Source organism: Sus scrofa, chromosome 9 (genome assembly GCF_054392235.1).
Source record: "Sus scrofa isolate SSC_HxYL_T2T_F1_AM1 chromosome 9, Sscrofa_HxYL_maternal_Yorkshire_Landrace_v2.0, whole genome shotgun sequence".
Classification (NCBI taxonomy): domain Eukaryota; kingdom Metazoa; phylum Chordata; class Mammalia; order Artiodactyla; family Suidae; genus Sus; species Sus scrofa.
Genome location: NC_139391.1, coordinates 103,014,791 through 103,027,324, shown reverse-complemented (window position 1 = coordinate 103,027,324; position 12,534 = coordinate 103,014,791). Strand labels below are relative to the sequence as shown.

At 37.6% G+C, this 12,534-nt stretch overlaps 1 protein-coding gene across 32 annotated transcripts in view; it reads right to left on the bottom strand.

Moving 5' to 3' along the window:
• Positions 1-12,534, bottom strand: part of CACNA2D1 (calcium voltage-gated channel auxiliary subunit alpha2delta 1) — a 484,107-nt gene that overhangs the window by 126,859 nt on the left and 344,714 nt on the right. For all 32 annotated transcript variants that reach the window (XM_013979783.3, XM_013979785.3, XM_005667683.4 and 29 more), the window contains 1 exon segment: positions 11,734-11,833. In XM_013979783.3, the coding sequence (XP_013835237.1) occupies positions 11,734-11,833 (100 nt within the window).

Below are 12,534 nucleotides of genomic sequence, written 5' to 3'. Positions count from 1 at the left end.
CTACGCCAGAGCCACAGCAACGCAGGATCCAAGCCGTGTCTGCAACCTACATCACAGCTCACGGCAACGCCAGATCCTTAACCCACTGAGCAAGGCCAGGGATCGAACCCGCAACCTCATGGTTCCTAGTCAGATTCGTTAACCACTGTGCCACAACGGGAACTCCTGTTATAAAATTCTGATGTCATCCCCTGACCCCCCCCCCCCCACATTTTACTGCTGTCTTATTTTAAGAAATTGCCACAACCACCCCAACTGTCAGCAATCACCACCCTGATGAGTCAATGGTCAGCATCAAGGTAGGACCCTCCATCAGCAAAAAGAAAGACTCACTGAAGGCTCAGATGATGATTAGCATTACTTAGCAATATTTTTTAATTAAGGTATGTACACTTTTAAAAGATATAATGCTCTTACACTCTTAACAGATCACGGTATAGTGTCAACAAAACTTTTATAGATACCAGGAAACTAAAAAATCATGAAACTTGCTTTACTGTGTTGTCTGGAACCAAATCAGCAATACCTCTGAGGTATGCTTCAACTTTGAAAAATCTGGCCCAGTAAGCACTGATACTGATCTGTGCTTATTGGGCAGGAAGTCTTTTCATAGTCCTTCTAGCCCCAGCAAACAAGTCAATAACCTCTTAAAACTACAATTCATTTCAAAATAAAAGTATTCCCTCTGTCTTAAGAATTACTTTGCTATTTCTAAAACTGCAAATGCAACTAAATTCTAATCATCAAGAGCTATCTTTAGTATACCATATAAGTCATGAAAAAAATTCTATCATACTCATTAACACCTTTTTATAAACTTTTCTTATACTTGCAAAGCAATTAAGTTATCCTCTGGCGATCTCTTCTTAAAAACTAAATAACCTTGATTACTTCCTCTGTTATTATAATTTATAAATCTGTCCTTTATTTCAGAATCTTTCTGTTGCAATCTTAAATTTTCTTGTGTCTTTTAGGTGAAGAGCACCCATCTTTTTCTTTTACTAATAGTACTTAAAAAATTGATATATAGTTGATTTAAATATTGTGTTAGTTTCAGGTATACAGTAGTGATTCCGTTTATTTTCTCAAAAAAAAAAAGTGTATGAGAGAAAAAACTTTGCTTCTTTTAATGAACTTTATTCCTTCTTTCTCCTGTTTTTAATACCTCCTCCCTCCAAAAACAAATGGCTACAAAATATTCATAAACTTCTACAATACTAGCAATTCTATGAATTACCAAGGTCTTAAAATCTAAGTCATTGATTAGCATGATTTGTAATAACAAGCCTCAGACAGATGCCTGCTGGACTTTGCTAAAAGTACTTCCCTAATGTACCCTGATTTCTCTATTGCTTAATAATCACTTGGAAAACTTGAAAAATGCAGAATCCAGCTCCATAGGTCTGAGGTGGAGCTTGAGGTTCTGCATTTCTAACTGGCTGCCAGACCTCAGACCTCACTTTAAATAGGGAGGGAATAAACTAAAATATTCTTGTTTGTTGGCATAATGAGATATGCATCAGCATAAAGTTTTCCTGAAATCTAGATGGATGACTATTTCATATGACATAAAATGAAATTACTCTCCTAGAATTCATTTATCACAAAACTGTATTGGTGTGCCAAGTATCTTTCATTTAACTTGAGCTCCTGCAAAAAAAGGTCCTGTTTTTACAAGGATGAAGAAATCACTTTTAAATTTAAATTGTGCCACAACTTACCAATATGCTCATTATTACATTCAGAGTAGGAAAGTTCCTTAGCTAAGAAAACCATGCCCTTGTCTAGGAACACATTAGTTCTATTTTGGAAATAGAACTGAAATTGAAAGCACATAGGAAAAGGAACAATCCAAATCATGTCTTTTTTGCACATACAGTACAATTCGATATTTAAACAAACCCCCACTCTCACATTAGTTGGTGGTAAACTGTCAAGCCAAGAACTGGGAAGTGTCTGAGATTTTTTTTATCCTATTTGCAAGCTAACAAGTAATCCACCTACAGTTTCAAAGATACTAGCAGAAAAATACAAGTCTTTTGGGTCTGAAAGAAAAGGCCATTTACTCTTCACAGCAATACCAAGAGCAGCACCAATGGCCAGAGTGCAATCTTTGCTTAGGCCCCAGATGCAATTCCCACAGGGGTACAGGAATAGAGCCAGGGGTACCTTCACAGGCAGTAGGTGTGTTTGGGCAAGGAATTCCAACCTGAGGAAATCCCTGACCCCATGCCAGCAGCTGGCTCATCCTCCAGTGAGAACAATATCTTAATTACTCTGCATTGTCAATCCCTTCTGGGGAAGGAGCCATTTCTCTATCTTCACATATCCTGGAATGTACAGAAATCTGAGCAAACTGGCTACTAGTGCTCATACTCGAAGAAATGTGACAGATTCGTGGAGAACTATCTCCCAACAGCTGGTAGAAAAGTGCTGGAGGATGATAACAACAACAACAAAAACCGTAATAATGATTACAATCAATAAGCACTTTACATGTGTTATTCCATTTGGTGCTCAACATGTTGGCAAGTTAAACAGGAGATTTGTCCCTTTCAAAGAGGAGGAAACAGATTTGTAAGCCTTAAGTAACTTGCATAAGCTCCTGCAGCTAGTGGTTTCAAAGATGGTGCATTATCCCTATACAGTTCTAAGAGGCAGGATTGTCTGAGAATGGGAAGTAGGGCGCTTAACCAGAGGTGAGCCTTACTCAGGTCACCAGATCATTTAATCATGATCATCCCTTCCCAGCCTCCTACGTGGCTATGCGTCCTTACTTCTCATTTTATACTTATAGAGTTGTTGTATAGTTAACTAGAGTTGGGATAAAGGGTAGAGTTTATTTTTAAATTTTTGGCCTGTCTGTGGCATAAGGAAATTTCCAGGAATAGAGGTTTATTTGTTGTTGTTTTTTTTGGTTTTTAAGTTATCTCCTACATCTTATAGCAAAGGTAAGGAATTATATTTTGATTATTTCTTTCTGAGGAATAATCAAAGATAGCATTTTATAATGACACCAAATTAGGAAAGCTTCTCACAAGAAAAGTGACTCAAAGGTTATTAATGGAATCATAACATTTGTGCCTAGTTCTTAAATAAAAGGATATGTGATTGTATTGAAACTGTACAAGACCATCTTCTTCAGGTGTTCACTCACATACTGCCCACAATCAGCATGTTTTCCTTTCATCCTTCACTGGCTTGCAGTATTTTACTCCTAAACTGTCAAACTTTCTCTCTTTCATAAACAAATCCTACTCTCTGTGTCAATATTTGAAATTTTGCCTGTAAATCAGAACATGCTGTGATTGAATTGCCGCTCTTATCATCTACCACTTACTTCCATCAAAGCACATAACTGGATTAGTGGGAAAACAGCTATGTTATGCTTGAATTTAAGCTTCGCCTAACAGCAGGCTTCCCTTCTGTAACAAAGAACAGGCTTGGAGATAACAGAAACACTAGGAAATGATGCAACATCTGTTCTGACATCTTATATGTGATTAAAGCATAAAAATTACCACTCAAAAAAAAAAAAAAAAAAAAGAAAGAAACCCAGATATATAAACCTACAAGTGAGAAGCTGCTTAACTCTTCTGTGTGGTGGTTCCAGGCAGTATTGGAAAAATGTTCATACACACTGTCATAACTCTGGATGATAGGCATGATCTCAGGTATGGGGATAAAGAGAAATGCATGAACACTTTGTGGGAAGATTACTGCCCAAGTTCATTAGAGAATCACTACCCAATTTCCTCAATGCCTTATTATTATGCTTCCTTGAAGTTAGAAAAGTCAAACATTATACTGTCTCTTTCCTAGATTTTCAAGCAGTTTCAGAGAGAAAACAGGAAAAAAAAAAAAATACACAGAGATCTGTGTGCCTACACACAGACACTCCAGGAGATTATAACCATATTAGAAGGTATTTTTCTTAGAATCATTATATCATTAAATTGTTACATTTCTATTTAATGAGAAAAGCCTGTCTGTTAAAGACAAAAATATGATTTTGCTTTTCTTTCCCCAAAATGTTGTATAACAATCAATTCTCTTAAAATATATCATTTTCAGGTATTGACATTAAATATTAAATATTTAAATTAAATATTATATAAATAATAATATTATTTATATAATATTATATAAATAATAATATTATATAAATAATATTATATAAATATTATATAAATAATAATATTATATTATTAAGTAATAATCAATGAGGTTTGATAGTGCTTGGCTTCAGGTCCCCTTCAAGGAGACTGAACTCAAAGCCTCTGGTCAAGACAAAAATTATCAGATCCTCATCATCACCCTGCCCATCTCACTGTAATGCCCCTTTTCCCAGCATGAGAATCAGGCCTACTCCTTGCTACTCCCTGCTAGGAAAATATGTGGCCCATTCCTTACCCCTCAGGGGCAATATACACGCCCAACCTACCAGTAAATGTATCATAAGACCCCTCTTTCCCCAACCAATCAGCAGATCAGCAGGTGTATCACGAGACCAACCAGAAAATCAAATATGCCCATGCACATGAGGCACACACTTGAGACCAATCAACAACCAACCCTCACACACACACAGTAGGCCTAGGCAGGGAAAAAAAAAGGTCTTCACTCTGGTCGAAAGCATGGGCCTTTATAGGGAAATCCAACTGTAAAGTGGGTCCAGTCCCTATTCACAGGGTGCCTGCTCTCCCTCTGAGAGCTTTAATAAACTTGCTTGTGCTTTCTAATGCATGCAACATAGCCGTAACATTTTCACTTTTTTTTCACCTCAATTCTTTGCTGAGCACATATAAGAACTGGAGAGACAATGCAACCACCATTAACAATAAGAGCAAAAGACTCATGACAAAGGAATTAAATAAATTTATAAAAGGATCATTATTTGCTGGCTAAATGATGAAAACAAAATTCATTCAAAGCCATTTCTACTGCTTAGTCATAAAATCTTTTAAAATATATTTTTAATAGCATTGTCCAGTTTCTAACTGTGGCAGATGCTACCAGTGCCCCATCCATCTTTCCATACATGTCAGCCCCAATTTAACTGCCTGAGGTTTCTGGGAGCCTTCTGCTTGTGCATATGGTGGCCTGGGGAAAACCAGGGTAATTAATGTCCCTTGGAAGCAGTCATTAACTTTAAATACTCCAGCACACTGTCTCCTTGGAAAGAATAATCTCAATTCATGCAGTCTACACTGGTTTTCAGAACTGCATAGAGGATTAAGATCTAATCACTCAGAGTGGTAACCTGTTTGACAATCCATTGTTTATTAGTTTGGGTCTTTGTTTTTCTTCTCACATTTCTCTAAATCTTTCTTAGAATTATTTTCCCAATAAGCCATTTGTACTTGAATCCTGGTCTCATAAACTATTTCAGGGGAAGGAACATGTAAATTGATACTATAACCGAGCAGCGCCCTGTGGGGTTCCTGGGCATAAAAGCCTTTCTGTGTATCCCATTTCTTATTTTTAGGAAATAGTCCTCATTCAGCCTCCATGGCCTTCCCTGAGTTCCAAGCTGCTGATCGGGGAAAGAAGGGGATGCAGTCAATGGAGGAACAAACAGGTCAAGAAACAATAGTAAGCCTTGGGGCAGGATCCTGGTTCCATCTTAATGGATACACATAATAATATAGGCATCTATATACTTAAGAGAAAAGTTATGTTCCTTATGCTTCTTTTAGAAATGAATAACACTGATCAGCTTAGAGCCCTTTTTTGTCCTTCTCCCTGGCTTAATTGGACCCTAAACATAATCACCTGTAAGCTAACGATTAGGCACCCTGAGTACAATTGCTTGTGAGTTAAAGATTATCAGCACATGCTGGTTTTAGGAACTTCCTAGTCCATTCTAATCTCTGATCAATATGCCCTTTTCACAATAATCCAGAAGTCCACCATCATGATCATGCAGAGATTTCCTGACACCAGGTTTGATGACTAAGATTCCCCCAAAGAAAGAATGCATATTTGCCCTCAACCCTGACTCTTATCCAGAATCCTGCTTTTTTCCTGTTTACTATAAAATTCCCCACAATTCTTCCTAATGGGGGTCGCAGTCTTTAAGGCATTAGCCTCCTGGGGTCTCATTTGCCTGGCAAAGCAATAAAAACTATTTTTTTTCTTCTTCACCCAAAACTCTGTCTCCACATTTCTATTAGGCACTGGTTGACAGAGGGCAAGTTTTGGCAGTAATACCAGCAGAAGTCTTAGGAAACAGATCCTCTGGAAGAGATTCCAGAACTAAATCATTCACCAGCCATGTGGCCACAAGGATTCCGCTGGCAACTGTCTATCAGTGATAACTTGAGTAAAGAAAACCCCTCAGAGGTTACAATATCATAACTGTTAAGATTTTCATCTGCAGTGACCGGAACACAATACTGAATAAAGGGGAGGCACCTAGAATTTGCAAAGTATGCTGACAACTGCAATCTTAAGGTCCTGGAGTTGATTAGTTGTTACATTCGTTGAAGAAAGTGACCACCTCATGTCAGCTAACTATCCATCAAGGGCAAAGGGTGACAGCCAGATGACTTACAAAGCAGCCAATAAAGAGAATCTAGGTCAACATGTGCTAGAAACAGTCACAGTATTTGCTTTTAAAAGTACATAATTATAAAGGAGCCTGCATTCACAGCCATGGCAGTCTTCTACGCAAAAGTCAGGGTACTGATAGGCAAAGAATGGGAACCTAACTATGAATGGGGGACACCTAAATCGATGTGACTGAAAACACTAACTGCCAGATTCTGCTCTACTCTCTGGATAGGCAAAAGTAATCTCATCCCCTTAAAGGGAAGTAGTTTCTTCATTCCTAGAGACAATAAAAAATGATGCTTGCTATCTTCAAGATCTGATGTCTGCTATCTTCAAGATCTGATGTCATCTGCCCTCATGGCCATAGGCAACAAATAGATCAGGTCTCAACATGGCCAACCTGGAAAAATAGTCTCTGTTCCAGGAAAACAGAAAAAGAGGATATTCAGCAAAAGAGATGTAAGATCTGTCTAATACGAACCAGCATATACTGGGAAAACATGCCAGGAAATGGGTGTGGATGGATCGTGAGGCAAAGAACACCTGGTCATCAACTTGGTGTAAGGGAGATAGATAAGAAAAGACTCAGATTCCTGTATAGTGGCAGATGGCTTGGCTAATGTTGGCCAATACCCTTGAAGAAGCAGAACTGGAAGAATTTCCTCAGGGAAGCAGGAGCATGGACTTCTGGGAGTTTTCATGAAATGAGCAGATCTCTGTCTCATATCAATTACCACTAGATAACATTCATTATAGAGAAAGTGCTCAACAACTGGGTAGCTAGGGGAATGTAGGTCATCAGCCTTTTCTGTAGCAACTGTAGTGCTTAAAAAAATGGGATCAGGGGAGTTCCCGTCGTGGCGCAGTGGTTAACGAATCCGACTAGGAACCATGAGGTTGCAGGTTCGGTCCCTGCCCTTGCTCAGTGGGTTAAGGATCCAGCGTTGCCGTGAGCTATGGTGTAGGTTGCAGACGCGGCTCAGATCCTGCGTTGCTGTGGCTCTGGCGTAGGCCAGTGGCTACAGCTCCGATTCGACTCCTAGCCTGGGAACCTCCATATGCCACAGGAGCGGCCCAAAGAAATAGCAAAAAGACAAAAAAAAAAAAAAAAAAAAAAAAAAAAAAGGGATCATAAATGTGGCAGCCAGGTAGCAGAGAGAGAAGGGATATACATGGGCCTAAAAACATGGCTCTTTCTCATCAAGTGTGACATAGCTACTGCCATTGGTGCCATTGGAAACTGTCTAATGCTGAGTCTTCAATACTATCACTCTTCAAAAAGACATTTAACAACTTGATATTAAATACGTTATATGTGATTTTATCTGGAATGGGACTGAGTAAACTTTGTTTTTCTTGTTACTGATACACATTTCAGTTAAGAGTACAACTACTACTGTAAACAGTATGGAGGTACCTCAGAAAACTAAATATAGAACTACCATGTGACCCAGCAATCCCACTCTTTGGCATATATCCAGAAAAAATTTTCCTTGAAAAAGATATATGCACCCATATGTTGACTGCAGCATTATTCAGAAAAGCCAAGACATGGAAACAACCTAAATGTCCATCGACAGATGAATGGATTAAGAAGATATGATGTGGTATATGTACCCAGTGGAATACTACTCAGCCATAGAAAAGAACAAAATAATGCCACTTGCAGCAACATGGATGGAACTAGAGTTTCTCATACTAAGTGAAGTAAGTCAGAAAAAGAAAGCCAAATACCATATGGTATCACTTATATCTGAAATCTAATGTATGGCACAAATGAACCTTTCCATAAGAAAAAAACTCACAGACTTGGAGAACAGACTTGTGGTTGCCAAGGGAGAGGGGGAGAGAGTGGGATGGACTGGGAATCTGGGGTTAACAGATGCAAAATATTGCACTTGGAATGGATAAACCATGAGATCCTGCTGTATAGCAATGGGAACTATATCTAGTCACTTGTGATGGAGCATGATGGAGGATAATGTGAGAAAAATAATGTATATGTATGTGACAAGGTCACCTTGCTGTACAGTAGAAGATTGACAGAACACTGTAAACCAACTATAATGGAAAAAATAAAAATCAGTAAGAATTAAAAAAAAAAAGAGTTGCCCTTTCCCCTTTCCTGTTTACAATGTCTCATCCAATATCACTAATCATATGGATTCACAAACTGCCTGATTTATCATCACAGGATATCATCATGAAATCCTGCATAACATCTCTTTAAATCAAACAATTTATTTTATGGTTAAGGAAGTCCAACAATAAATGATCACAGGATCTACTGGGTCTACCATATTCTGCCTCATTTACAAGCTGCCAGCCTGACAAAACATTGGGATAGTCTTCTAAATATGCAACTAAAGTTCTAACTTTGAAATGACTGTCTTTGAGTTGGACTATTGTCCTTCAAGACACAACATGTACTTTGAACCATAGTGCTAAGTCCATTGATGTACTGGCATCAGACTATCCATTCATAAAAAACAATGGTTACATTTTCAGGAATTTTTAGAAGATAAAGGAATCAATCCAACAAGAGAATATAGCACTTATAAGTAAATATTTATGCATGCAATATAGCAGCATCTCAATACACAAAGCAAGTACTGACAGACATAAAAGGAGACACTGGCAGTAATACAGTAGCAGCATGGAACTTAAAATACCTCACTTTCATCTAGACAGAAAATCAATATGGAAACATTGGCCTTAAATGACACGTTAGATGCCATCTTTAAGGATCATTAACTGGAAGCAATGGACACTGGGCAAGTTTTTAACTACCATTACCTGCAACTTTTTTTTCTCCCTCATTTCTCTCTCTAGCAGCCAGAGTCTATTCTACCTACACATGTGGAAGGTTGGTGCTTGAAACCCTAACTCATTTGGCCTTGAGGCAGAATAACTTTGAAGTTCATATTCTATACAACTTCTAGGATTCCTCAGTAGGATTAAGTTCCTTTAAATTAAATTAAGTTCTTTTAATTGTCTTCCTTCCTTCCCTTGCCTCACTTCTTTAATTGATTGTGTTTCCTGGGATCATGTCCCAAATAAACCACTTACACTTGAATCCATGAACAAGAATCAGTAAGAAGCCAGATTAAGACATTAACCATATTTAATGTCTGCTGGGTTTACATAAATTTCATTAGATATGCCAAATCTGTAATGAATTTATTACTTTTACAACTTGCTCTTTTTCTATGCCAAAGATATTTTTCCAATGACTTTAAATAAACATATGTTTATGTACTAATTAAACTAAATGATTATCTTTTCTGATCATTTTATTTGAGTGACCAAGCATTACATTTTACTTGTTCTCATTTTGTTGAATGAGTTAACACACACAGGGTCAGATTATAAAATCAGACTGACATGAATCAGAGCTCGTATGTAGTATCAAATTATACTAATATCAAGGATGCAGATAAGCTAAAGTGTTGCTAAAGGTTCAGATAAAGCATAGAAAGAAATGGGCATGAAGAGAAGTTTCCCAAGGGGTTATGAGCTGAACTATGCCCCCAGTCCAATTCCTATGTTTATGTCCCAACCACCAAATTTAACAGTAATCATAGATTAAATGTTTTATTTTGGCCGCACCCATGGTATATGGAAGTTCCCAGGCCAGGGATCAAATCTGAGCCACAGGAGGTCCTTACCCACTGAACTTGGCTGGGGATTGAACCCATATCACTGCAGAGACATTTTGGATTGTTAACTCATTGCATCACTGCAGGAACTCCAATAGATAACTTCTTTAAAGAGGTAAGTTAAAAAGGAGGCCATCGGGGTCATTTTTAAGAGCATGATCCAATATGACTGGTGTCCTTATAAGAAGAGGAAAAGACAGCAGTCTGCACAGAGGGATGACCATATGAAGTGGCAGTAAGAGGGCCACCTGTAAGCCAAGGAAAGAGGTCTTAGGAGAAACTGACCCTGCCAGCACCTTGGTCTTGGGCTTTCTGCTCCAGAACTGTGTGAGAGAAAAATTTCTGTGGTATAAGCTACCCAGTTTGTGTTATTCTGTTATGGCAACTTTAGAAAACTAATAGGTCAGGTCTTTCCTCACTGTTTTGGAGACACTTCTCTGGACCCAGACAAAAAGAGGTCTCAAAAGAGAGGTTTACAGGATTTCTTGTATAGTAGGAGCATTTAAAGCATGAAATATCTCCAATTTATTGCCCACAGAGTTATACTACCTACCAGATATTTTTAAGGAGTCTTGCCTCATTGTTTATGATAGATACCCTTAGCTAGGGATGTCCTGCTAAAAGCATTATTAGAGTAAATCTTCTTCCTCTTAGTAAATATGGTTTATCTAGTTACTTGAATCTCTGGTTGACAAGAGATTATACCTGGTTCCTTTGCCTATTTTTTTCCAAGGGTGTCCCAGTGAAAGGAGGAAATTGTATGTCAGCTGCTCTACTGTCTTCCTCCCATCTGGTTTTAGAGGCAGATACATTCTCCAATGTACAAAACAAATTCTTCTTCCACACTTTCGCCTCTATGAATATAACCATTTAGAAGGTGAAATTATATCCATGGGTAAACAGTCATGAAATTTTCTGATAAAAATTCTATGAATTAATATAAGACAAGGTAATATTCATTTTGATCTGCTTTATTTGCTTTAGAGTTCAGTGCTCTCTAGCTATGAGTAGGAAGGTCTAAAATAGTTCCTGGGAAGGAAGATTTTTAAGAAAGCATATTCAAATAGCTATCGTTTCCATGTTAATAAAAAATATTTTAAAACCATAATGCATTATGGATATGTATCCAGTGTGCAAAATGAGCATGATAATGAAGAGAGAATTGCCATATAATTATATTACCAAGTCACTACTTATTGGGAGTTACAACAATTTCAAGGAGTACAGGGGTTCATGTCAACTGTTTTAGCTCCTCTGAGTCAAACAGAATATGTATAATGTTTTTCTTTCATTTTCATTGCTTTAATTACTTCACTCATGGGTAAAGCCTCAGACATTCAGGACCTTGGTGTGGAAGTACAGGAGAATGAGTAACAAGATAAGACAGCTCAGTAAGATAGTCTTGTAATAGGACTAGAAATATCTCTGCCTATCCATGACAAAATACTACAATTTAAAGTCAGTGGAAGATAGAAATTGCAGCTTTAACTCAGCAAAAATGCAATCATTATATACTTACTGAAGCTACATTCACAAAATCGTCATCTGAGAGGGTTTCCAACATTTCAGAGACAGATGTTCGGATCAGTTTAAGCGTCAAACCACTAACACTTCCACTCCTATAAAAAAATAGGTCCACACATGTTAATGACCATGTATTTAATCAGTATCAGACACCCTAAGGAAATGCAACTTATGCACTGGCTCTAGATCATTTATATAGTGTTTAAATAGTAATTTTGGCTTTAAAAATCAGTAGTAGAAAAAGCCTAAGATAGCAAGTAGAAATAAATTACAAGAAATCTTGTCTTCTTTCCTACGAGCACCAGAATGTATTTATTTCTAACCACAAAGATGAAAATTACATGTCAAGGAACAATCTTAAGAAACTGTGGAAACTCTTGGCACATTCACTTACTCAAGAAATATATATTGAATACCAGCTCTATTAGGCATGAAAGCTACAGAGATGAAGAGATACAGTCGTTGCTCTAGGGAGCCCATTGTTTGACTTGATTAAACCAATAATTATGAAGCAGCATAATAACTGATAATTGATAGATGTGTGGACACAATGCCTTATTTTGCATCCTAAAGTAGATATACTCTGAGGTTTAGTCTCATTATTCTTGTCTCTACATATTTTATGATCCTTGACAAACTCATCTATCTGTGGGGCTCATCTCCAGGCAATTAACTCCCACTTGTACATCTCTAGCTCCCAAATCTTCCCCAGTTTTACTCTTCTAGCTCTTTATTAAACAACTAAAAGCTTAATGTCCAAAATGACAAATTAGTCCCAAATGTATTTATTTCCTCC